Below are 25,358 nucleotides of genomic sequence, written 5' to 3' on the forward strand. Positions count from 1 at the left end.
TCAAAGGATACATTTCTAAGCACTTGGAGTAGAAGGTGGTTAGGAACAGTCAACATGGGTTTGCCAAAGGCATGTCATGCCTGACCAACCTGATTGTCTGCTATGATGAGATAAGGGGCTCTGTGGATGCAGGGAGACCAGTGGATGTGGTATACCTTGACTTTAGCAAGGCTTTTGATACTGTCTCCCATAGCATTCCTACAAGCAAGCTGAGGAAGTATGGGCTGGATGAATGGACTGTAAGGTGGATAGAAAGCTGGCTGGATCTTTGGGCTCATTGGGCAGCAACCAATGGCTTAATGTCTAGCTGGCAGCTGGTATCAAGTGCAGTGCTCCAGTGGTTGGTCCTGGGACCAGTTTTGTTTAATATCTTCATTAAAGATTTGGAAGATAGGATGGATTGTACCCTCAGCAAGTTCATGGATGACATTAAGCTAGGGGGAATAGTAGATACACTGGAGGGTAGGGCTAGGATTCAGAGTGATCTAGACAAATTGAAGGATTGGGACAAAAGAAATCTCATGAGGTTCAACAAGGACAAGTGCAAAGTCCTGCACTTCAGTCAGAACAATCTCATGCACTGGTATAGGCTAGGGACTGACCAGCTAAGTAGCAGCTCTCCAAAAAAGAACCTTAGTGGACAAGAAGCTGAATTTGAGTTAGTAGAGTGTCCTTGTTTTCAAGAAGGCTAGCAGCATACAGGGCTGCATTAGTAGGAGTATTGTCAGCAGATCAAAGGAAGTAATTATTTGTCTCTATTCTGCACTGGTGAGGCCACATCTGGAGTACTGTATCTAGTTTTGGGCCCTCCGCTATAGAATGGATATGGACAAGTTGGAGAGAGTACAGCAGACAGCAATGAAAATAGTTTGGGGGCTGGGGCACATGACTCATAAGAAGAGGCTGAGGGAAGGATTTATTTAGTTTGGAGAAGAGACGACTGAGGAGAAATTTGATAGCAGCCTTTAACTACCTGAAGGGGAGTGTTCCAAAGAGGATGGAGCTGGACTGTTCTCAGTGGTGACAGATGACAGAACAATGAGCAATGGTCTCAAGTTGCAGCAAGAGAGGTTTAGGTTGGGTATTAGGAAAAACTATCTCACTAGGAGAGGGTGGTGGAGCACTGGAACAAGTTACCTAGAGAGGTGATGGAATCACCATCTTTGGAGGATTTTAAAGTCCAGCTTGACAAAGCTCTGGCTGGAATGATCTATTTAGGGATAGTCCAACCCCCTTATCAAAGCAGGATCAAATGACCTCCTGAGGTTCCTTTCAACCCTAATTTTCTGTGATTCTGTGAGTCTGTACCAGTACAGTCTGACATTCTGCTTTGTGCCGTCCTGCACATGAGACGATTTGTCACCATTCAGGCAGGTGTATATACCCTGCTGTGAGTTGGAGTACAGGGCACAAGAAGGTTAGATGTCAAGTCTGAAGCATTTTGCAACACACCATGTACTGGCATTTTGGTGGGTCTGAAAATTCTCCTTAGGCCCTGACATGTTACATTTAAGATGCGATTAACGGGTTAATCACATTTTAAATAGTAACCTACATATGTGCAAGTAAATTTAAGATTTGCAGTAACTCTTCATGCTAAAGTCTTTGTTTTTTTACTTGCTAGCACATTCGGCTAATAGAACTCCTGGAAGAGAACCTGGGGTAGTCAGAGATAGAGGAGTCCAGATTATAAGCATGATATATCTGATGAACCCAAACTCCACCTACTACTTGGTCCTCAGACTGCAGGGATTTTCTGCCCTGGTATCATAATGAGATTATGTTGATATAAGAACTTTGGACCAAAGTTTTGCTTACTCCATATGCCTTAATGTATTTTGAAGGGGACCATGGGTCTGGCAAAAATCACACCAGGCTAACATTGGTCAGAAAGTCGTACAGAATAATGGCAAATATCACAAACCTCCAATGCACCTGTGGTCTATGGCCAGAGCGTTATCATTGGTTCTGTTCGTAACCTCCAAAGTAGACGGTGTTTTGTCTTTGCAGGTGGTCTCACATTGATCTCAACAATACTGAAGCAGCAACTCTAGCCCATGCTCTTCTATCTCTTCCAGAGCTGAAGAAGCTTGAGTATGTAATCATATAAAAAAATTATTTTACTGTTGAATGCACATTCTTACAGTCTCCTTCACAAGATGCAGCTTGTTGCAGTTTCCTACCTTATTTTCTTGTGAAATTCTCCCATTCTGAATGTTTCCCTCAAGTCTGTTGAGAAGACCAAATGAAATATGATGTTTCCATGATCTGCCTGAAATTTTGGTTTCTGGGAACAGCATGTGCTATAGGCTTTTTTCTGAAAACAAAAACAAAAAACAGACTTGAAGCAGGATTAGGACTCCAAACCTAGACCCTAACTTTATAATGGATCAAACCAAAAGCCCAGATGCTGGGAAAAGTGGCATCCAGATGCGTCTGCAGTGCTACATACCACACAGCCACACTCATCTGGACGTGGCCTATGGGCACTTACAGATATGGAAAAAACCCCCCACCGCTTTACTTTCAGTTCAACCCACCCTCACACCGAGCACAACGCATGGCAAGAAGAGGAAGCATGTCAGTTTGACCAAGCTCACCCAGCATCTGTATAGCTCATGCACTTCAATGGGGTTTTTTACTGCTTTTATGTAATAACTGATTCAATCAGCAATTCGATAAAAGCATCAAAAGCCCTGCTGAAGCATGTGAGATATACAGATGTTGGGGCGTCAAGTCAAACTGACGCAGTTCCTCTTCTGTCAGCACCCTTTGACTCTAGTCATGTTGAATAAAGGATCTAGTGTGATGTAGGAATCTTTAACCCTCATTTTAAAGCCCATCTAAATTGCCAGAGTGTTGCAGAGTAGCTTAGTGTGGATGAGAGACAGGACTAGAGCCCCTGTCTTTCTATAGGGAAATACTGTGGACATTGTTCCTGTTAATATTTGGATGCCTCTCTGAAATCTCACAAGAACTGGCTCTTTTGGAGTATTTTGACTCTTCAGGATTTAACTCTACCCAGAACCTGAGCTTGAATTTGGGGCAAAGCTTCAAGGGACTAGGGGAATCCTTTATGCAAATTCTTAGAAAGTGAACATAGGCAGAAATAACTGCAGAGCTCTACTGCATGGGCATATCCCAGGTCCACTCACACCAACAATCCTCTGATGCTTTTTACAAGGGTACAACTACCTGCTCTTGTTTTATGACTAAATTCTATGACATTTAATTAAATTGTCTCCTGGACACAGGAGACGTGGTAGATGTTATATATCTAGACTTTCAAACGACTTTTGATCTAGTATCCCACAATATCCTTGTGGGAAAACTAGAAGATTGCAGGCTCAACTGCTCAACAGTTTAGTGGGCAGAACCTACCGTGACCCAGAGAGTTCTCATGAATGGATCCGTGTCATCCTGGCGCAAAGTGGCCAGTGGTGTCCCTCAAGGGTCCATGCTTGGACCAGTGCTTTTCAACATCTTTATCAATGATTTGGATGGGGGAGTGAAAAGCTCGCTGGCCAAGTTTGTGGATGACACCCAAGTTATGGGGCAGTGTGGTCGTGCCAGATTATAGGTTGCAGATACAGGTGGACCTGGACAGGCTGGAGAGTTGGGCAGACTGGAACCAGATGAAGTTTAACACTTCCAAGCATATGGTGCTCCATCTGGGGGCAAACAACGCTCAACATACAGACAGGCTCGATGGCCACAGCTTGACTTGCACCATGACCGAAAGGGACCTAAGGGTAATAATCAACCATTGTATGAATATGAGCCGTCAGTGCGAGGCAGTGGTCATCAGGGCAAACAACACACTGGCATGCATCAACCTATGAATCTTGTGTAAAACTAAGGAAGTAATACTCCCACTGTACTCAGTGTACCAGGCGGGGCCCCTAAGGTTGCCATGTTCTCCCGTAGCGCCCCTCATCCTGTCCAATTCGCCTATAAGGCACCCTTCATTCTCACCCACCACATCTTGATCATAAATATTTTAAAGGGAGGTTGCCTCTCATCTTGTTGGTCATGGTGCTCCAGCTACCCCACATCTTACCTCCTATAATGGGGTTCTGAGCACCACAGCCTAATGGGCTATGCATGGCTCCAACCACTCCTGTACCACACCCCAAGACTTGCAGATGTACCGGACATTGTTTGGTCTATCTCACTCTCTGCGCCCTCTCTGGTGCTCAGGCTCTCCACGGCCCCCGTCTTGCAGCCACGCCCTTTCTGGTGCTCGGGCTCTCCGTGGCCCCCTCTCTGGGGCTTCTCTGGGGTCTCCACATGGCCATGGCTCCCCTATGAGGCCTCCTCCATCCCCTTATAGCCTCACCCGGTCCTCCGGTTTTAAACCGTCAACACAAAACTCCAGCCCCTTGGCTATAACATAAACCTAAGCCATCTGACTATAATAACATTCGAGCCACTCCAGGGTTTCTCAGTCTCTCACCAGTACCACATCATTCATTCATTCAGGCCTCTTCTCTGTTCTTACTGCAACAGAGTTCCTACCCCTTTGGCAGCCAGCAGGGAACTGCTTGCCTGGCTTCAATCTGGGAGTTATATGGGAGCCAGGCCCTGCCTCTTCCGGTCAGCTGACTCCCACCAGTTACCCTGGCAACCTGCAGTTGGGCTCCTCACGTACTGCTCCACAAGTAGCAGGCACCTCAGTGCCCTGCTGCACTCAGCACTGGTGAGACTGCAGTTGAAGTACTGCGTCCAGTTCTGGGCACCACAGTAAGGATGTGGAAAAACTTGAGAGGGTCCAGAAATAGCCACCCATATGATCAGGGACTTGCAAGGCAAGCCATACAAGGACAGGCTGAGGGACCTGGGCCTCTTTAGCTTGAAGAGAAGGTTGAAAGAGGACTTGATAACGGCTTACTGTTGTATCAGAGGAGGGCATCAGGAGCTCAGTGAACAACTGTTCACTAGGGCACCCCTGGGGAAGACCAGGACCAATGGATACAAACTCCTGGAAGGCTGCTTCAGGCTTAATACCAGGAAAAACTCCTTCACAGTCTGGGTGTCCAGGCTGTGGAATAAACTCCCTCCAGAGGTGGTGCAGTCACCTATCCTGGAGGTTTTCAAGAGGAGACTGGACAGTCACCTCACTGGGATCACCTAACCCCAGTTGTCCTCCTGCCTAGAGCGGGGGGGCTGGACCCAATGATCTGCGAGGCCCCATCCAGCCTCTAACAGTCTAAGAATCTATGTTGATTTCAATTTTCTCCTGTAGTTTCATTTGGAACGAAGCCGTTTGTTTTAGGTGTTTTAGTATGTTGTTACAAATTGGCGTTAGTTGCTTCCTATCCTAAACAGTCATCTTATATGCTGCTAAAAAGCTTTCATTTTTTACCCTGGAAATGACTGCACATCTGTGGTGGGCAAAGGGATTCCTGTCACTCCTGTCCTAGCAAACTATTTTGCTCTAATTCAGTGCTATGCTTATTTTTCAGGCTGACATCAAGCACCATTATGCCCAATGGAATAAGGCAGCTGGTTGCAGGGCTGCAACAGTGTCATGGCCTTGAAGAACTGAAGTAAGTTAACTCTAATCTGTGAGGCCAATGTATGTTTTATTATTAAACTATAGCTACCTTCCAGCTTGTGGCCTGGATGGGTGGAATTTCACTGATGGCTAGTAAGCATCAGCTGGGGAAGATGTTTGCATGTCTTCAGCTTTGCAACTTGGAATGGGCATAAAAGCATGACTGCAGCAAGGGTGGGGCAGAAGGCTGTAGGCAGCTCAAGTGCTTTGGTATCCTCAGGGTTTCTGGTTGTAGCTGACCTTGGTATCCTCAGTACCTTTGAAGTATATGTATACCCATGTCCTGATTCAGAAAGGTGGTAATTTCAGGAATGACACTGGTCATGTTAGAAAGTGCACTGGAAGGCAACATCTGCTAGTGACAGTTAGTGGTATTTACAGAAGCGTTTCTGCAGGTAAAGTTATACTAACACAAGACAGCTCTAACCTTGGTCTGCCACCATCTGGGTCAAAGTCTAGCACTAGCCCAAGTCATACCTAGCATGGGTGTTACAACCTGAAAAACATACAGGAAGCTATCATTTATATCTCTGTAGAAAGGAGCTCTGTAAATCTGTGTTAAACACCATTCTTGTTCTAAAGGTTTTAGAACACCATTCAGTTTGAAAAGGTTCAGGGTTAGTAGTGTCTGAAGCCATTTGGTTTAATGCAGTCATTGTAAAAATTCCTGAAGTCACAGAACCCTTTCAAATCCCTTCCTCTGCTGCAGATGCTCTACCCCTATTATAAAGTCTGATGTGGAGCCAGGTGATCTGGCCCCACATTGGGGTCACACTGCCTTCTGGCCTGCTCAGTCATTACTCCCAATCTCTTTGAGGAACCTGTGATGACATGTCATGGAACCCCAGGGTTCCATGAAACACAGTTTGAAAACCACTGCTTTAATGTTAGAACTGATATTGAAAAAAAATCATTCAGATGTTTTTTCAAGTTGGCTGTTTTCTCTTCCCCATCACGTTTTCCACTGAGTTAAACTGAGTTCCTTCCCCTTTTTGTAACTCACTTTTGCATGTATTTTTTCTACTTTTAATACATAGATTTTGTGACATGCCCTAACAATTGTAAAGCATTGGCCTGCTATTTTAATAGAAGCTGTTCTAAAAGGCATAGGAAGTTTTTGTGAACATTTAATGCTTTATTTTATCACTAGTAACATATACAAATAATCCATGCAAGTAATGAACCATATTGGTAATTGGTATTTGTTGATTTCAGGAGATCCACTTATGTCTGGTCAATATTTTGGGAACCACATATACTAAAATTTACTTGACCCTGATATAAGGCTTTCCTCCAAAATTAGTTATTCCTAAAAGAAAAGGTTTCATTTTGGAAGTGAACCCTCTCAACATTATGTCTATATTTTCCAGTGAAAAGTGATAATAAAACAAACTTTAATGATATGTAGTTACAGAGGAATCAACAAACTGATTTTTCTCATTAAAAGTTCCACTGAGGACATTTTAGAAAACAAAGGAATTTTGCTCTAAGGAAGAAAAATGATTTCATGATGTTTTTGTTTTGAAAAAACAATGATAATGGATGATTATATATTTGAAGAATTTCAGCCAGATCTATTACTAGTGAACTTACAGGTCTCTGCCCCTTTTAACACTTGCAAACTTAGAGATGGAAAACTTATTTTCTTCACATCTCTCTTGGGGACAGTTTTATCTGAAAGGGAAAAAAGAGCTTGCTTTTTTCTGAAACATATGTATACATGAATCATGAACTTCTGGTTTTATTCTGTTTCTGTTGGTGGCAAAACTCCCATGACTTCAGTGGACTATAATCAAGCCTTTTTATTTTTCAATCTTAGAAATGAGGGTTTTTCATTACAGCCTTCTATGCTGTATAGGACATAACTACAAAACATTAATATGGCTGTTACGATGCTTTCCTTGCCTAATCAACTAACCTGATGACAGTTTTCATGCAGACCACTGAGATCTTTCAGCCCCACTCTGCTTTGACAGCTCCTTTATTACCGAGAAGTTTGCTGTTCCTGAATTAGCAAGTTAAATCTGTGAACATTCATTCCTGTGTCCCTTTGCTTCCTAGTCTGGGCTTCCTGAAACTTGATGACACAGCCATTCAGATGCTGGTGCCTAGCATTTGCAAAATGCCTTCACTGAAAAGACTTATGTAAGTATGCCTGTCCCAAGCATTCCTACAGTACAGTGTTCTTGGGGCCGTATGAATTCCTAGTGAGAGAAGGAACATTTGCAGTTCTTTCCTTGAATCTTCCACTGATGCCCAGTTTAGCTGTTCAGAATGGTCTGATATGTCAAATCAGGTAACTATGCAAACATGTAGCCAAGACCATAATTTCACTGCAAAATGCCATCATAATTTTCAATATGGAAGCATGAAGCATTACAGTTATTACAAACCACCAATGAATTGAGCATTTCCCTGATAAGTGCACTGCTGGTTGCCTACCAAGGGCATTTGCAGCTCTTTCACAGGCTGACAGTAGGTTTTATTTTCTAATAAGCATCATGCAAAAAAGGTTTTATTTTTTCTTTTATAATCTGATAAGTATGGGTACTCCCAAAGCCAATGAGATACAGTTCCGAAGGCTTACACGGGACTTTGGTTTTATAGTTTTTGCACTGCGTAGTGAATTTCATCCTCTCTCCATAAAGTTACATTACTGAATACATAGTATTTTTGGAATATTCTTTCCAGCTTGAACAATAACAATATTGGTAATGAAGGTTGCATCCATCTCGCAGAAGCCCTGAAGGATAGTCATCGCCTGGAAGAAATCAAGTGGGTTCCTTTCTTGAAATCTGTCTGCCAAAAAGGGTGGGTGACAGTTATGCCTCAAGCACGGAAGTGGGTATATATCCATAAGTTCTTAAGTGCCAGTATAGGAAATAAACAAGTTTTATAAAGACTACAAAATAGTTAACTGTCAAAATTACATACATAGGGAGCAAATCAAGATTTTAGCTCCAAAATACGAAGTAGCTGAAGACTGATTTCAGTTAAACAGCTGCTGCCTACTTAAGGAGTCTGCAGATTAAAATGGTCTTTGGCAAAATCTGGGTCAAGAACTAAGCACTGTATCTGGCTTCACTTTATCAAGGACTAGACTTAAATCCTGTACCCCAGTACCAACACTTACAAGCTCTGGAAATGCTTGATTTTGTTTCTAGTCTCAGCATATCTCTGTTTTGACTGTTTTCTTCATTGCAACCCAGTCTTCTCTCTCCTCTAATATAGGACAAGGTATAGGATGTCTTTTCTCAAAATAAGTGAATGTATTACTGTACTATGTAATGGGACCAACTCTTTAGATATGTGATAGTTTAATATCTCATAAAGTAGTTTGAACTCTTCCTCAGAAAGTTAAAAAAAAAAACCCTTTTCTTTGACTTTCAAAGTACCTTCTTCTGTGAATATTGGATTAATTCCATCCAGTGGATGGGATCTGTTAAATAAAATGCTGTAGTCAGGGTGGAGCTCAGCATTTTCTTTAATAATATGGCATGTTTTTCCCTTTCAAGTTTAAGCCTTAACAAATTTGAAGATGCTGGCCTGGTAAAAATAGGTGCAACCCTGCTGGAAATGCAAAATCTAAAGAAAATCAAGTGAGTCACTTTCTTTTGTTTCAAGCAACAGAACTAATTAGTGCTAAGACTGCAGGAGATGTTCATGTCTGATTTTATATTACCTGTTTCTCTATAATGTAAACTTTTATTCTGTCTCTAAGTGCTTGATAGATAAGCCATAAATGTTAAAAGAAAGACACTCTTACCATTGAATTAATCTTGCTTTGAATCAGACCCTTTGAGAGTGAAAGTTGCTGTGTATTTGTGATGTAATCTCAGAACACTTAATCGCAGGCAGATAAAACAGTACAGCCTGGCACAAGCTGGCATCAGCAGAGGCCAATGGTTGAACTTGCCACAGACTGTGACTTACCCTTGCCTCTGGGCTGAGTAGAAGAGTCATGCACAATAACTGTTCTGTTCTATGTGGAGGATTTCATTGTGCAGGACTTCACTACTTCATCATTTTCCTTTTACTAACAAATGTAGAGATAAAAATGAGATTTATTTCCTCTTTGTCTTGTCCAGACTGGTAATACTCAGCCCAAATCTCAAGCTGTATAGAAGACACCTGCCATAGACTCCTTGGCTGGATCCAGATGTGCAGGCATATGTGGTTTGTGGCACTGCAAACCTCTCTGTAGCACCACAAACCACATGAGTTGCACATTAATCAGTGTGTGGCACTGCTAATGTGCAGCACTGATGGAAAATTTACTTCCATGATTTCCAGATAGCAAAAAAAAAAAAGAAGAAACCCTTGGAAAAAATGCTGCGCAAGCCATGCCAAAGTGGGGGGTACTGGGACAAACACAGAGACAGAGGACTCTGCTGAAGCGCCCTGTGCTTCCCAGCTGCTCCCTGGCTGGCTGGAGTGCACGGTGCCTCAAGACAGGGGAGCAGGCAGCCCTAGGCTGGCTGCTCCTCCATTTCAAGGCACATTGTGCCCCAGCCAGACAGGGAGCAGCTGGCTGGGGCACAGAGTGCCTCAGCAGCAGGGCTCTGCAGTGCATGGAGATGAGGGAGCAGGCAGCCCAGGGCTGCCTGCTTCCCCATCTCCATGTGTCCCTCGCTGGCTGGCCGGGGCACAGGATGTCTCAATGCAGCGGATGGCTAGTCCCTGTGGCACAAATTTGTGCTGTTACTCTTTGCGCTGCTGCAAAGGCACACTCCTGCTTGTGTGGATATCGCCCTTGAGGTAGCTTTATAACACCAATCACTCAGTGCACTCAGTGAGATCTTTCTCCTTCTGCATCACTTATTGACTCTATGTATAGCTAGTTCTACATTATTTTGGCAGTTTTTTTGTCAGAAAACGTTGATTTGTAAGAAAACATTGACTTGTTGAAACCAAAACTGAAATGTATTCAGTTTTGTCTAATGTTTGCTCAAGGAGTGTTTCTTGGGTCTCCAATATCATCAACGTCAGTGAGGGAGAAATCTTCACATTTCAAAATACCTAATACCTGCGTTGCTAGAGCACTCACCTGGGCTGTGGGAAACCTAATTCAAATAATTTGTGTTCTGAAGCAGAGATCTGAACCAACAAAAGATCCAAAGTCTCATTGTGAGACAGGTAAACAGTATCTCTCTCAGCTCTAGGTAACAAATGGATGATACACAGTATATGCAGGGTCAGGAATACCAGGACAGTATCAAAAGCATTAGAAAGCCTTTCTTTTTCAAACTGTTTGTTGGAGAAATTGTATTTGGTTGAGGCTTGGACAGGCATCTCCACACTGGCAGCAGCAGCAGCTTATCATTGTAGTGCCCTGTGCTTCCTGTCATACCAATTATCAGTGAAACAGCAGTCAGCTAAAGCACCATCCATGCCATAGCTTATGTTTTTTCCTGTACATTCTGTCTCCTTTAGATGGAAAAATTGATGCATACTGCTTGTTAACTGCTTGTTTCCTTTCTTATTTTAGCTTCTCTGGGAATAGCATTGGTCCTGTTGGAGGAGAAAAGCTGATAGAGGCTCTGTCCCACTGCAAGCAGGTTGAAGAATTACTGTAAGTCTCACATTCCCTTTCAGGAACTAGGAAAAGACATCAGGGTTATTTATAGGAAGCAAACCTCATGCTGCCCCATTGAAGCAAGAAAGAAACACTGTCTTTATCATTTGGTGCCCCGTTCTGAGGCTTCAGAGCTAGCATGTTATCTGCAGTCATTGGTAGCTTTGTCCACACTGTAAATACTGTGTTAGTGGAGGAGAACTCAAATCTGTGCTGTCTGCAGAGTAATAGCTAGGTTTTCAGAAATGCAGGGTTTACAGTCTGTTTGCACAGTCTCCTAATATCTATGCTACCTCAGAAATCAACTTTAAATCTCTGTTGTCGTTGTTGTCATTATATAAAAATGGAGCAAAGAGGCTGATTTGAGGTTTTATTTTAAGCAGAGGATTTAGTACCATTTATCTAATTTCCCATTAGTTTGCAAGAGGCAGTGTCCATATCCTACCAAATAATAAAACCTCAAAAGCAGAATGGAGAAAATTATTTCTGTTGCACTTAAGATGAATGAGCCATCCAACTAGCCTCCAGAAGACGGTATAACTTAAGCATAATTACAGTGCAAGGCCGCAATAATATTGTTCCATGAGTTGTGATTGGTCATTACACTCAAGTCTACTGGGTCAGTGGTACTCCACATAGATACAGAGGGCATAACACTTGTGAAACTTACGTTGCTTCTCCCTTTAATGGCCAGTATAAATAGAGGGGCAACAGACTAATATTACTGGGCATTGTAGGACTCTGTCCGCAGCTCAAGCTCTTGTGGAAGGTCCTAACTGAGCTCTGTCTTAAACGCTAATTACCCTGGCTACTTTAACTGCAAGGTCAGGGCCTAGTTTTATGATGGCAAGGCCTCTGACAGATGTTAATTTAATCACGCACTGGGATTGGAGGATATTTTTTCCTGGATCTCAACAATCACGTTTGTTGCCAGGCCAAACATTCAAGGCTGGAGTACTGCGTGCAATTCTGGGCGCCGCACTTCAAGAAAGATGCGGATAACCTGGAGAGGGTCCAGAGAAGGGCCACTCGTATGGTTAAGGGCCTGCAGGCCAAGCCCTATGAGGAGAGATTAGAGAAACTGGACCTTTTCAGCCTCCGCAAGAGAAGGTTGAGAGGCGACCTGGTGGCTGCCTATAAGTTCGTCAGGGGGGCACAGAAGGGAATTGGTGAGTATTTATTCACCAAGGCGCCCCCGGGGGTTACAAGAAATAATGGCCACAAGCTGGAGGAGAGCAGATTTAGATTAGATATTAGGAGGAACTTCTTCACAGTTCGAGTGGCCAAGCTCTGGAACGGGCTCCCAAGGGAGGTGGTGCTCTCCCCTACCCTGGGGGTATTCAAGAGAAGGTTGGATGTGTATCTAGCTGGGGTAATGTAGGCCCGGCACTCTTTCCTGCTTATGCAGGGGGTCGGACTCGATGATCTATTGAGGTCCCTTCCGACCCTAGCATCTATGAATCTATGAATCTATGACACACAATTGTTTGGATTTGAGATAAAATTCTTCAGATCCCATCTCACATTTGTTGAAGTATGCAGCTGTCAGCATGTTTGCTGGAATGTGGGCAGTTGTGATTTGGGTAGTACCTCAGTCCCTAGATGCCTGTGCCTTGCACCCTGAAATGGTTTGTATGAAGCTGGCAAATTAGCTTCCTGTACGTGTGGACATTACAGCTACACCTTACAGCCTGAAACCAGGCTACATGCCACATATTCAAATTAAAGTGAGATAAAACTAGCCACACACATGTTCCACCTTTAATATAGAACTTCTTTATGGCTGATACACTATTTTACTATATAATAAGTTGGCTGAACGTGTGGCATGTAATGATTTATTGCACTATTAACACACAGATTTCTCAATAATGTAATGCATGTCGGGGTTCTAGAGGAAAATAAGTAATTTGAATTATTTAATTAATCCTTTAGATGTTTGAATTATAACTACAGTAGTATCAGGGAACAAAACCAACATTGTAATTAATTATACAATACTTTAATCTACTGTTCAATTTCTACCACTGGACTGTAAAATGTGAACATTATTTTTGTTTGTGACCATTTCCGAGGGTTAACAACATTTATGGTCTACCCTTAACAGGAATAATTCCTGGTGACACCCACACACATGCACTGGGGTGATAAGTTACACCAAGTTTTAGTCCATCATCATTTATGTTTCACATTCTGTTATTTTCAGATTAGCTAGAACTGTTGTTGGTGACAAGGCTGCAGCACAACTGTCCCTCTGTCTGCCTGGCATGTGCCACTTGAAGATTCTCCAGTAGGTGCATGCTTTGTTTGGTTTTTTGTTTGATTGCTGCTCTTCCCAACTCTAGTTGTTTTTTAAGTTGTTTTGTTCTGTTTATTCTCCTGTTTTATAACTTATACTGTTAAAAGGCAACCACAGTCAATATGAAACATCCACTCCAACAAACAATATCCCAGCCTAGCTTTGTTTGTTAAATGGTTGCCCAAATTGGAAGGTTTTGCAGTGCTTCTAAACCAGGGGTGGGCAAAATGCAGCCTGAGGGCCAGATGCAACCCGCCAGGCCATTCTATCTGGCCCACGGGGCCCCTAAAAAATTTAGAAAATTAATATTTATCTGCCCTGGGCTGCCTGTCATGCGGCCCTCGATGGTTTCCCAAAACTCAGTAAGTGGCCCTCTGTCCAAAATAGTTGCCCGCCCCTGTTCTAAAAAATATAGATGTCCAGGCTCAGGCTTGGGAGGGAGTTCCTGAGTTGAGACAAGGCATCCTGGGAATACTGGAAATGAGAAAAAAAGACTGAATATTGAAGCAGCGGAAACTGAATTGGTGTATTGATCTGGTTAATAAATCCAGAATGAATCACATGGACAAAGAATTAACAAGAGTCAGTTTAATCATGGCACAAGCTACCTTGGCAAACACCTAACTTTTGGGCCTTGGCACAAGCTACCTTAAAAAACATCTTAAAGGCATTAAAATGAGAGCAGTCATTAGTTAAGGGGTGTTAAACCATCATAAGTACCCTCTAAATGTTTTAAAGATAAGCCACTCAAAAAGGTTTGTCTTGGAAATGTTTTGCTTGTGCTGTTTCAGGATATTGTTTGAATGGTCAGGCGAGGTAAAGTGCTTTACTTTCATTCTTCCAGCATCCCAGGGTGCGCACCTCCTGGCCACTCTAGCCCTTCCTACCTTCCAGAACTCTAGGGCAACTGCTCTGATCTTAATTGCAGAGACACCATGGAGATGGGGAAGTCTGTTTCCCCCATCCACCTTGCCTGGCTGTGAGAAGCTCAATTTTAGCCAGACCACAGAGCCCTGGGGAGGCTGCTTCTCTCTGTTCCTCTGCTTTAAGCATGGAGTGGCCTCCTCAGTTTCAGCAGGAGCACAGAGCCCCAGAGAAGTAGCCTTCCTGAAGCTCTGTGCTCAGGCTGAAGTTGATGCAACTGCTCACAGAATGGCTTAACAGCTGTGGGACCCCGGAGTCAGGAAAGCAGGCCCTAGCCTGGTCTTTATTTCCAGTCAGCACAACCCCTGCTGCCCCCAGCCCCACTCCCCGCTCCAACCCAATCCCAGTTCACTGAAATGCATGCAAGAGATTTTCGTCCTTTAACTTTTTTTAAGTCTGTTTTTCACTTCATTCTCTTTATTCTCTCCTATCACCATCTGGACTAACTTTAAACAGTTTTTCAAGATTTTTCCCCTCATACCCTCCACTCTGGCTGCTGCGCTCCTGTTGGGTATGGAGGGAGGGAAGACCCCATGCTGGTTTCTCTGTCTCCTAGCTACATGCAACCCTCCCCCTCCTCTCCCATCACAGGGGAGGAATAGTCCTGACTCCTGTCCATTCCCCTGCTTGCCAGTCCTCTAGTGGCAAATCACAGTTATGCAGGTCTGAAATGACATGAAGCCTTCACTTGAGACTGCTTTAAAAATGCCATAAAATTTCACAGATACCTGAAATTATAAAGGTAACTTGTGCTAAAGCCCTCCCAGTGCAGCCTAACTTGATTTCATGATTATTCATTAACATATGTGAATCTATAATCAGTGTCCTCTCCTTTCTTCTTTCCTTCTTGGATTCAGAAATATCCTGTGACAATGAATTTCACAGATTAATTGCAACTGAATTAAAATAATCCTGTAAACAGTTTTGAATATGTTTTCTTTTAATGCCACTTTATGTCCTCTTGTTCTACTGTGATGTGGGAGTATAAAAGCAGCGTATGGCACTTCATTTTTTCCTCTTAGTCATCTCTACTCATTAACTAAACAGTGCTGTTTTCTTAATCCTTGTGTAGAAATCTTTCCAAACCTCTAGTCGATAGAATAGTGGCATGCTGTGCCAAAGCAGCCACATGGGGGGGGGACTGAGGGACTGAAAGGGCTTGGGTTGTTTAGCCTAGCCAGACAACTGCTGAGTGGGAGTAAGAGTATTGCCTATAAATACATCAGAGGAGTAAACAGCAGGGAGGAGGAAAGCTGTTTTAGCTAAATGATGATGTTGACACAGGAAAAAATGCGTATAAGTTGGCCATGAATATATTCGGACCATGACTACATTTAGGCTTGAAATCAGAAGGAGGTTTTTAACCATCAGAGGATCTGGAATGGTCTTCCGATAGGAGTAGTTTTGGACAAAAGACACAGAAAAGTTTACGATATGGCTTGATCAGATGATGAACAGGATTATACAATGCAGTTGCATGAGACTGACTGTGACGACTCAGATTTCATAGATTTTAGGGTCGGAAGGGACCTATTAGATCACTGAGTCCGACCCCCTGCCCTGGGCAGGAAAGAGTGCTGGGGTCAGATGACCCCAGCCAGGTGTCTGTTCAGTCTCCTCTTAAATACCTCCAAGAAAAGGGATAGTACCACCTCCCTTGGAAGCATATTCCATATTTTGGCAACCCTCACTGTAAAGAATTTTTTCCTCATGTCCAATCTAAATGTGCTCTCCTTCAGTTTGTGGCCATTGTTTCTAGTTACCCTGGTGGGTGCCCTGGTAAACATTGTATCTCCTATTTCCTGCTGTCCCCACCCTGATGTGTTTGTAGATGGCCACAAGATAACCTCTCAGCCTTCTCTTGCGGAAGCTGAAGAGATTCAGTTCCCTCAATCGGTCCTCATAGGGTTTTTCCTGTAGGCCTTTAACCAGACAGGTGGCCCTCCTTTGAACCCTTTCCAGGTTATCTACATCCCTCTTGAAGTGCAGCACCTAAAACTGGACGCAGTATTCCAGCTGTGGCCTGACCAATGCTGCATAGAAGGGAAGTATCACCTCCTTAGACCTGTTTGTGATACACCTACTTAGGCAAGAAAGAGTGTGGTTAGCTTTGCTTATTACTTCATTACATTGGCGACTCATATTCATTTTGGAGATGACTGTGACTCGTAGATCCTTTTCCACAGTTGTGCTATTTAGAACCTCCCAGGCTATAGGAGTGTTCTTCCTCCCTGGGTGCAACACATGGCACTTACCTTTGTTAAACTGCATCCTATTCTGTTCTGCCCACTTCCCCAGCCTGTCCAAATCCTCCCTGCCCTCTAGTTTGTTTACCTCTCCCCCTAGTTTGGTGTCATCTGCAAACTTGGACAGAGTGCTTTCTACAGCCTCATCCAAGTCACTAATGAAGATAGTAAATAGTACCAGTCCCAGGACAGAGCCTTGGGGGGGACACCACTGCCCACATTTCTCCAGGTAGAAATGGACCCATCCACCACCATTCTCTGGGTGCATCCCATAGGCCAATTTTCTACCTACTGGACTGTATAATAATCTACATTGCAACTGTTTAGTTTATTTATAAGAATTGGGTGCGGCTCTGTGTCAAAGACCTTTTAAAATCTAAGTAAATAATTTCATCCAAGCATTTTGTGACCTGGTCGTAAAAAGATCCCAAGTTAGTCAGGCAGGATCTGCCTGCTATGAACTCATGCTGGTTTCCCCTTAGCATTATTTTACCTGCTGGTCGCCCACAAATGTGATCCTTAACAATTTTCTCAAAGGTCTTGCCAAGCATAGAGGTCAGGCTAACTGACCTATAGTTACCTGGTTCCTCCTTCCTCCCCTTTTTGAAAATAGGGACCACACTGGCCTTTTTCCAGTCCTCCAGGACCTGTCCTGAGCACCACGAGTGCTCAAACAGCCATGCCAGTGGTTCTGCTATGACTTTAGCTAATTGCCTAAGTACCCTAGAATGAAAATCATCAGGGCCTGTTGACTTAAATATATCCAACCCCTCCAAGTGCCCTTTTACTAGGCCAGCACTAACAGTTGGTGGGTTGGTATCTATCTCGTGCTTACCTAAAGTCCCATTGGGATGCATTCTTGTATCCATGTCCAGGAACACAGCTGCAATGAAATCGCCTAGGGGCTCCGCTTTGGCCATCCTATCTGTTACCCTAGTCCATCTTGAAGGGCTCCTGTGTTACCCTGGGCTTTCTTTTTGCTTCCTATGTATTTAAAGAATGACTTAATTTTTGCTGCCAGCTTAAACTCCATTTCTGATTTGGCCCTCCTCATTGCTTCTCTGCAAGCTTGAGCCAAGCACTCAAGCTTGCCTGAGTGCAGGCTAGTATGAGTATAATCTCATATCTCTGATCACTGTTGTTCCACTGATTGGTTGCAGTATTCAAAGACTCATTGTTCCTTCTAGCAGCTGAAGTGTAAAAGATGTAAAAATAACAGGTTTGCAGTTCAGTTTGAATAACAGCTCAAGAGAAGCTCCTAATATAAAAGTATTAGTTTTTTTTTTAAAGCTTATGCCTGAATGTCTTCTTCCACCAGCCTGCAGTCCAATGGCATCAGCTCACTTGGAGGGACTCAGATGGCCAGAGCCCTGGTTAAATGTCATCAGTTAGAGGAGATAAGGTAGGAGCTGCCTGGAACACCTAGATGCTTTAAGAACTATGACTTGATACATCTTAATCTGTGTGCAATATATATGGATTTTTCTCTAATGCAAAGTATACAAACAACTGCATGCAGCAACATGAATTTGTACAATTTCCACTTAGCTATAGACTGCCCCACTTAGCTATAGACTACTTAGTTGCAGTCAATGGCAACATTCTCAGTGGTTACAAGGCCAGGATTTTACCCATGGGAAAATGCACAGTGGTTTTATGAACCTGGCTGAAAATGGGGAGCAAAAAACAGCAGAAAGATTTCCCTGTATGTTCCTTGTTTTGTAACTCCATTATCAGGCTTCTTTACTTTAACCTCTAGAGTTTTGTGAAAAAACAATTCTGGGGTCATTTTATAGAGCCATAATGTTGAAAAATATAATTTCGGATTGATATGAAATGAAATAATATCCTGAATTTTTAATGAATCATTTTGGGTCAAACAATGCTCTTCTACTGTTTAACTTTTGAGCATTTTTGTTTTGTTAGTTTTCAATGAAAGCAAAGCAAATTTTGAAACAAAGCATTGTTTTAAACAAAAAGAAAAGTGTTTCATTTTAGAAATCTTGAAAAAAAACAGTTTTGACTCCTAAGAAATGTTTCAGTTTTGGCCAAAACAAGTCAATAAATTTGACAAGAATTGACATGAAAGATTTTGAACAACACAGATTTGCATTTTTTCAGGAAAAAAGTTGCTGGTAAAAAAATTCACCCACAGTTACTAAGCACCACCTCATGTAGCCAAGACACAAAAGGGGCACACCATGCGTGCATCTATATGTGCAGTTATTGTGACTGAATACACTGTGGAGCAATTTGTTCTACAGTAAACTACTCCCAGGCCTAGTGTCTACACATGCACCCTAGGCCAGCATTTCTCAACCAATGGGTCGTGACCCAAAAGTGGGTCGCAAGAATATTGTGGCAGGGCATCTTTGGTGCCTGCCGCTTTAAGGTTTGTGAGCAGGCAACAGGGCAGTCTACAGGTGTGGGATAGCCCTAATGAAGCAGTCACATGACTGCAGGAACACCCTGGGACAGGAGGAGAGGGCTGAGCTATCTCCATTTTAGATCTAGGTTCTCAGGACTGAGGCAGCAGTTTGCTACTGGCAGCCAGAACAACAACACCTGGCTGAGCTGCTGCTTGGAATATCTTGGAGGTAAGGGCAGGAGCTATTGGGATGGCAGGAGGCTCCTGGTCCTGGGTATGACTTGAAACTGTGCCCTGTTGGGGAAGGATGGCCTGGTGGGACTGCCTGTATCAGGGCAGTTCCCCAGAAATGCTAGATCAGTTGCCTCCCCAGTGAATGGTGGGTAGGGGCACCTTATAAACCCAGCCCCCACTACTCAGTGGGTAACTAGGAATGGGAATGGGGGTGGAGAACAGACATGACTAGAAAGAGGCACCTGAGCCCCGCAAGGGTGTAAGACTCTGGAGGCCCCAGAGAGGGGGCAGAGGAAGAGAATGGCCCCAGTGAATGGGACAGAAGTTGTGTGACCTGCCCAGAGTAGGGTGCACAGTGGTATCTGATGGACTGGGCATTGGTGGGTACAGAGTAGGCATGGGGTGACCTGAACAGCACCATATGGGCCAACCCCCATGTGAGTGAAAACAGGAGCAAGTTGCCCTGCAAGGGGCTAGAGGCTGACCTCCACCCAGGGCAGGGCGTTTGGTCAGCGCCTCATAGAGTAGTGAAGCTTGAGCAACCCAAAGGTGTTGCCTGTGTACTGACTTGAGTGAGACTAGGTAAGCCTGATGGCCCGGGGGGTCACTGAAGAGGATCAGGGTGGGTTGAGAGTGACTCAGTGAAGGGCAGTATGTAAGAGGCCCTGTGAGAGAGGGTGGAGTCAATGAGGCCCTGTGAAAGGGAGCGGAGTGTGTGAGTAGAATGGAAGAGGCAGAACCAGTCTGGCCTTGGGCTGGAGTTATAGTCTACTTAGGATGCCATCTGCGAGGCATGGGCCACAGTGTAGGGATGATATGGAGCTGGGTACAATGCCCCCCTGGCATAGGGGCATTAAAAGGTGCAGCCTCCCACATTTTACACCAGTTATCAAACATCAAGTTGTGGCAGGTGAAATTGGGTAGACTGCCCCACATAAACAGGTGGGTGAGCCAGTGTTGAGACCTGGCCTTCTCCTGGCCCCCTTTCAGAAATATATGAAAGGGTCATAAACAAACTTAAAAAATGGATCAACAAACTTTAAAAAATGGATTCTCTTTTAAAGGAGAAAAACACTGGAAGCTGGCTTTTGTCTTGCAGGCTGGCGTAGTTCCAGCCTGCAAAGGGCTGCTTGGGGCCCCCCCATACACCTCCCTGCTGCCTCACATACTTGGGGTGCTGAGGCATGGGGGCAGGGTGCAGCAGGTTGGGAGTGAGGAGCACTGGGTCAGGATTGGCTACTAATGTTTATAAATGGGTCCTGGTACAAAAAAGGTTGAGAACCACTGCCCTAGACAGCAGCAAATTGAGCCAGGGAGGAGCAGTTTAGGCCAGGACTGCTCCTGCCATGTTCTGCCCCCCCTGCAGCAGCCAAGGAGAGCACCAGGCTCCAGTTGCAGCTGCCCAGGTGTGAGGGCACAGGGGGAGGGTATGGGGGGTAAGCCAGGCTTAGGCAGCAGGTAGCTGTGTTGGGCAGTGGAGGATCTGGCTGGGCCATGAGGCTCCTGCAGCTGCTGAGCCATGTAACTAGGCAGCAGGCAGGACTGTGGCCCCCTGCTGGCTGGGCTGGCTGGGAGCAATTTACTCCCGGATCAGCGTCTATATGTGTACTGCTGTGCTATAAATGACCCTGTTGTAGGATAGTACTTGTATTTACAAGTACTACCCTGCTGTGTAGTTTATCAGTTTCCTGCAACCTAATAGCCCTGCACATGTAGATGCAAGACATTTACTGCAGAGCTAGTTAGTCTACTCCACAGTAAATGTCTTGGCTCCCTTCCTCCCTACCCCCACACACACTTACTTAAATACACGTGCATGCAGTAAACTGAAAATGCTTTGGGCTTCTTTCCTTTATTGTTAAGTACTCATTCTGTAGTCTCAGTGTCTTTATTTCTGATATAATTTTCAGTGAAATAGCTGAAAGGGACACCACGTTTAAGTAGAACATAGGTAACTGTGGGACTTAAAGGATATTTGAGAGGTGAAATCACTATGATGTCATGCATGTGTTGTTGGAAAACATGTTGTAGCATTGATGTAGCCATGATGGTCCAGAGACTATGCAAGAAGCAAAGTTTGTAGACCCGCTTATAATTAATGGCTTGGTTTATAGCCGTTAACTGCAAGTTGGTCCAATAAAAGATACTACCTCACTTCACCTGTTTTGATGCTTGTTAAATACAACAGGTTGGGTCCATCTATTGGTAAGAGTGAGAATGCACTTACCTCTAGCCTCAGGCTACATTTTGAGCTATCAGCTATGAGATTGCCAAAGAGCAAGGTGACCTATAGTTCAGAAGCAAATAAACCAATCACAGAGTGTAATATGATGTATTATCCCCAACTGCAAACAAAAGGATAGACTGAACCATTGCTTCATTATAGAAAACAGCATCACTGTATTTTCCATGCTAATATGATCTTCTGTTATGGTAGTACATGAGTATCTTGACATCATTCTAATATATTTATCCTCACAATCCACAGTGAGGTAGCACAGTGTGGTACTTTCCAACATTGAGTGTTGGAGAAGCTAAGGTGACACTTGGTGTCTGTAGCAGAGGAGGGGACTGAATCTGGGTTTCTCAAGTCCCAAACTGGTTCCACAATCACTGAACTGTCACTTCTCTTGTATAGTCTCCTCAACCCTGGGGCTGGTTGCTGTTCCCTAAGGGACATGGTTGCTTTCTAACTGTGACTCGGCCCTGATTGTAGCTTTTGGTAGCCACTCAAAACATGTCAATTGTCCTTGCAGTCTGTCAGAAAACAACATTGGTGAAGAAGGCACCCACGCCCTCTCAGAGGGGCTTCTGCACTTCCCACAGCTCAGGAGAATTGAGTAAGTTGAGGATTCTGTGAACTCTGTCAGGTCCATTGCATGGCTGGTTTTCAGTCTGTAGCACTTCTAGGAGGAAACTTCAGGAGATTATGTAGCCAGTGGGGTCAGATACTCAGCTGGCATGGACTTCAGTAGAAATACCTCCTTTTATGTCGGCCACAGATTTGTCCCAGTGGTTGCAGCCTGCAGCTGCTTTAATTTATACTTGGTATCAAGAAAGGCCATGGGTGTGGGGGAGCACAAAGGAGGCACGTGGCCTCCTCCATCAATGGGGTCAGACCAAGACACTCAATAATTCCAAGACGCATCTAGATATAATAATGCTGTCACTGACTCCTCCCCCCATAACAAACTATGTTCCAATCACATCTGCTGACTCTTCAGTTTATATTTACTAGTAATGTTTTTCCCTTTAGATTGAAGCTCTGTGAAATTGGTGATGGTGTTTCCAAGCGCCTTGCTTTTGGCTTCAGTCAGTGTCCCTTCATTGAAGAGATTATGTAAGTACAGAGAATGAGTATGTAGAGCACATCAGTATCCTAACACATCTTTCATTCTCTACAAAGCATTTGCCAGTCTCATGGTGACAGTGCCTGTTCATTTCTGCTAAACCTGAATGCCAGTTCAGGTCAGCAGATATGAAACTATAATGTTCCTCTGGGCCCCTTGGAATTGGCATTAGTTAGTCACAGCCTGCTTCAGCTAAGAAGGCTCTTTGGGTTAGCATGCTTAAGGCATGGAAATTTCTGTAACCAACAGTACATCAGGAACTAATGGGGCTAGCATTACATCCAGCTGCCTGAATAACCTCATGTCCATTTTCATCTGGGCAGCCTGGGGGCAGCCTTTCACTGTGACACCTGACAGCTATCACTTCTGTCCCTGAGAAATGTGGTTTCAGTTTGCAAGGTAATGATACTTGTGAGTTCCCTATGTGGCTTATTGATTTGTTGGATTATAAGGACCATATGCATGGAAAACGATTCTATTCTTTTTTTTTTTATAAATGTAAGACAGAAATTCTGACATGCCTAGTGCCCATGGCAATGAAATGATGGGAGTGACTGAGTCAGATTAGAAAGCACGAACTGACTCATGACGTGTTTGCTTCTAGGGTGGTGAGTAAGTCTGACACAGTGTTTGCAATGTCACCCCATTCAGCTGGTGTCCCAGAATGGGAAACAAAGCCCCTTCCATTCAGAAAAACTCATCCTATTTTAAATTTCCTCCTGAAATGTCAAATGTAATCCTGCTCCACACAGCTCAGAGTACAGGAGATGTTTTACAAGTATATTTGTAGGTCCCGTTAGCTACAGTCTACCCTGATACTTCAACGCTGTAAGTAGATTGAGCCCTAATCTTGGTATGATTTTCATATACTTAATCTTGATTCCAATGTTCTTAATCCCTGGGCATTCAGTACTTCAGGGATAGTATCAGGCCCCCAGCATGGTAATTTTTGGAGTCCTGTCTTTCATAAAAACATACAGTGGCCATGGTGCAGTTGCCCAAGGTTAAAGGTGTCAGTCAGAGGCTGCATGTACATGAGATGATGACTGCACAGTTGTTACTGTGCAGTCATTTGGTACTTGCATACACAAGTACTAAATGACTGAACGGTAACCAGAGTTACTGCGCAGTAGCATCCCCAAATCGTTTTTTGGTGATGCTGACTGCGCAGGAGCTTGTTACGACTGCACCAGAGTGTTGCATCGCATCTCGTGCCATGCGACAGTACTGCACAGTAGTAATGAGCTACTATGCAGTCAGCGTCTTGTGTAGACATAGCCAGAGAACAGATAAAATCTCCTTGGGCTTTAACCAGGGAACACTTTCCTTCATGGTGAAGGTGCAATAAACTAAATACAGGAAATAAGCTAATATCTTGTGGTTTTCTCTGGGGTCTCCTAAGTGTGAAGGAGGCCACACCAAAGCTGTCTCTCTTGTGTTTATACTTTCACTTGCCTTGATAGACCAATTCATCCATTTTTTTTGTTTGTTTAGATTGTCTTGGAACCACCTGGGTGATGACAGTGCCTTTGAGTTGGCTGAGATTCTCCCAGGAATGACAAAGCTGAGGATACTGGAGTGCGTATTATCAAAAGTAACCCAAGGAGAATTTTAATTACTGAACTCGCTGAGCATGGAATCACAGCTTTTAAATAGAAGACATTTGTTGAAATAGCTACATATTATAGACACAAGCAGACTTCCACACAGCTGTCTTGTGTACCATGGAGCAAGCCCTGCCTAAAACATGACACACTGCAGGGAGATGTGTCATAGTCAGTAACATACTGCCAGAAAATACTTCTTTAGTGCATATAATGATGTATCTGTTGACTTTTAGGTAAATTTATGATTAGAAGAGAGTGAGAACATATTTTGATGAACTAGGACTTTTCTTGAGCTTTTTTTCTAGGAATAGACAGTTAAAGCTAATTTTCATTATTGAACTTTTTATTCTTTTTTCCATGCCACCCAACTTCAGCAAGAAAACTAGGTCATTTTTACTAGGTGTTTTTCAGATACTAGCAGGAAAGTTGTGTTTTGAGGAGGAGCTGGCCTGTTCCTAACTATCCTTGACCCTGATCCAGTCACAGGATCTAGTGAATTAAATAAATCTGCTTAATAAGTCTCCAGAGGTACCAGCTCTGGAGGTTCCTAAGAACAGGTTAGATTAATATTTGTCAGGAATGGTTTAAATGTAGTTGATCCTGTCTCAGAGCAAGCTAATGGTCTCTTTTCTGAGGTTCCAGTTTTCTCTGACTGCATGGTACCCAGTGAGACTGTTTCTAAATGGTGGAGTTCATACTAATGGGTCTGATTGCAGATCAGAACAACTGTTCACTAGGGCACCCCTGGGGAAGACTAGGACCAATGGATACAAACTCCTGGAAGGCTGCTTCAGGCTTAATACCAGGAAAAACTTCTTCACAGCCAGGGTGTCCAGACTGTGGAATAAACTCTGTCCAGAGGTGGTGCAGTCATCTACTCTGGAGATTTTCAAGAGGACACTAGACCATCACCTAGCTGGGGTCACCTAACCCCAGTTATCTTCCTGCCTAGAGCAGGGGGACTGAACCTGATGATCTGCGAGGTCTCTTCCAGCCCCTAACAACCTATGCATCTATGAATCTATGGAGGTTGTAAATAATGAAGGAAAAAAGTCTGAATCTGATTTGTGAATTATGGGGAGTGGCTTCCCACAATACATAGCAGACATTGAACCTTTTCTGAAGGAGGTTTGGGGAGAAAAGAGACTTTGATAAGTTGTTGCCACTTTTCTTATTCTGTTATGAAAACTCATCTGTA

At 43.7% G+C, this 25,358-nt stretch overlaps 1 protein-coding gene across 1 annotated transcript in view; it reads left to right on the top strand.

Moving 5' to 3' along the window:
• Positions 1–25,358, top strand: part of NLRC5 (NLR family CARD domain containing 5) — a 94,675-nt gene that overhangs the window by 64,454 nt on the left and 4,863 nt on the right. The window contains exons 33-43 of the mRNA XM_090063300.1: positions 2,011–2,094; positions 5,466–5,549; positions 7,619–7,702; positions 8,249–8,332; positions 9,073–9,156; positions 11,046–11,129; positions 13,339–13,422; positions 17,920–18,003; positions 21,960–22,043; positions 22,460–22,543; positions 24,048–24,131. Coding sequence (XP_089919426.1) covers positions 2,011–2,094; positions 5,466–5,549; positions 7,619–7,702; positions 8,249–8,332; positions 9,073–9,156; positions 11,046–11,129; positions 13,339–13,422; positions 17,920–18,003; positions 21,960–22,043; positions 22,460–22,543; positions 24,048–24,131 — 924 coding nt within the window. The remainder of the gene's footprint in view (positions 1–2,010; positions 2,095–5,465; positions 5,550–7,618; positions 7,703–8,248; positions 8,333–9,072; positions 9,157–11,045; positions 11,130–13,338; positions 13,423–17,919; positions 18,004–21,959; positions 22,044–22,459; positions 22,544–24,047; positions 24,132–25,358) is intronic.

The sequence above is a fragment of the Crocodylus siamensis genome, chromosome 9 (assembly GCF_052110815.1).
Source record: "Crocodylus siamensis isolate JL-2025a chromosome 9, ASM5211081v1, whole genome shotgun sequence".
Taxonomy (NCBI): domain Eukaryota; kingdom Metazoa; phylum Chordata; order Crocodylia; family Crocodylidae; genus Crocodylus; species Crocodylus siamensis.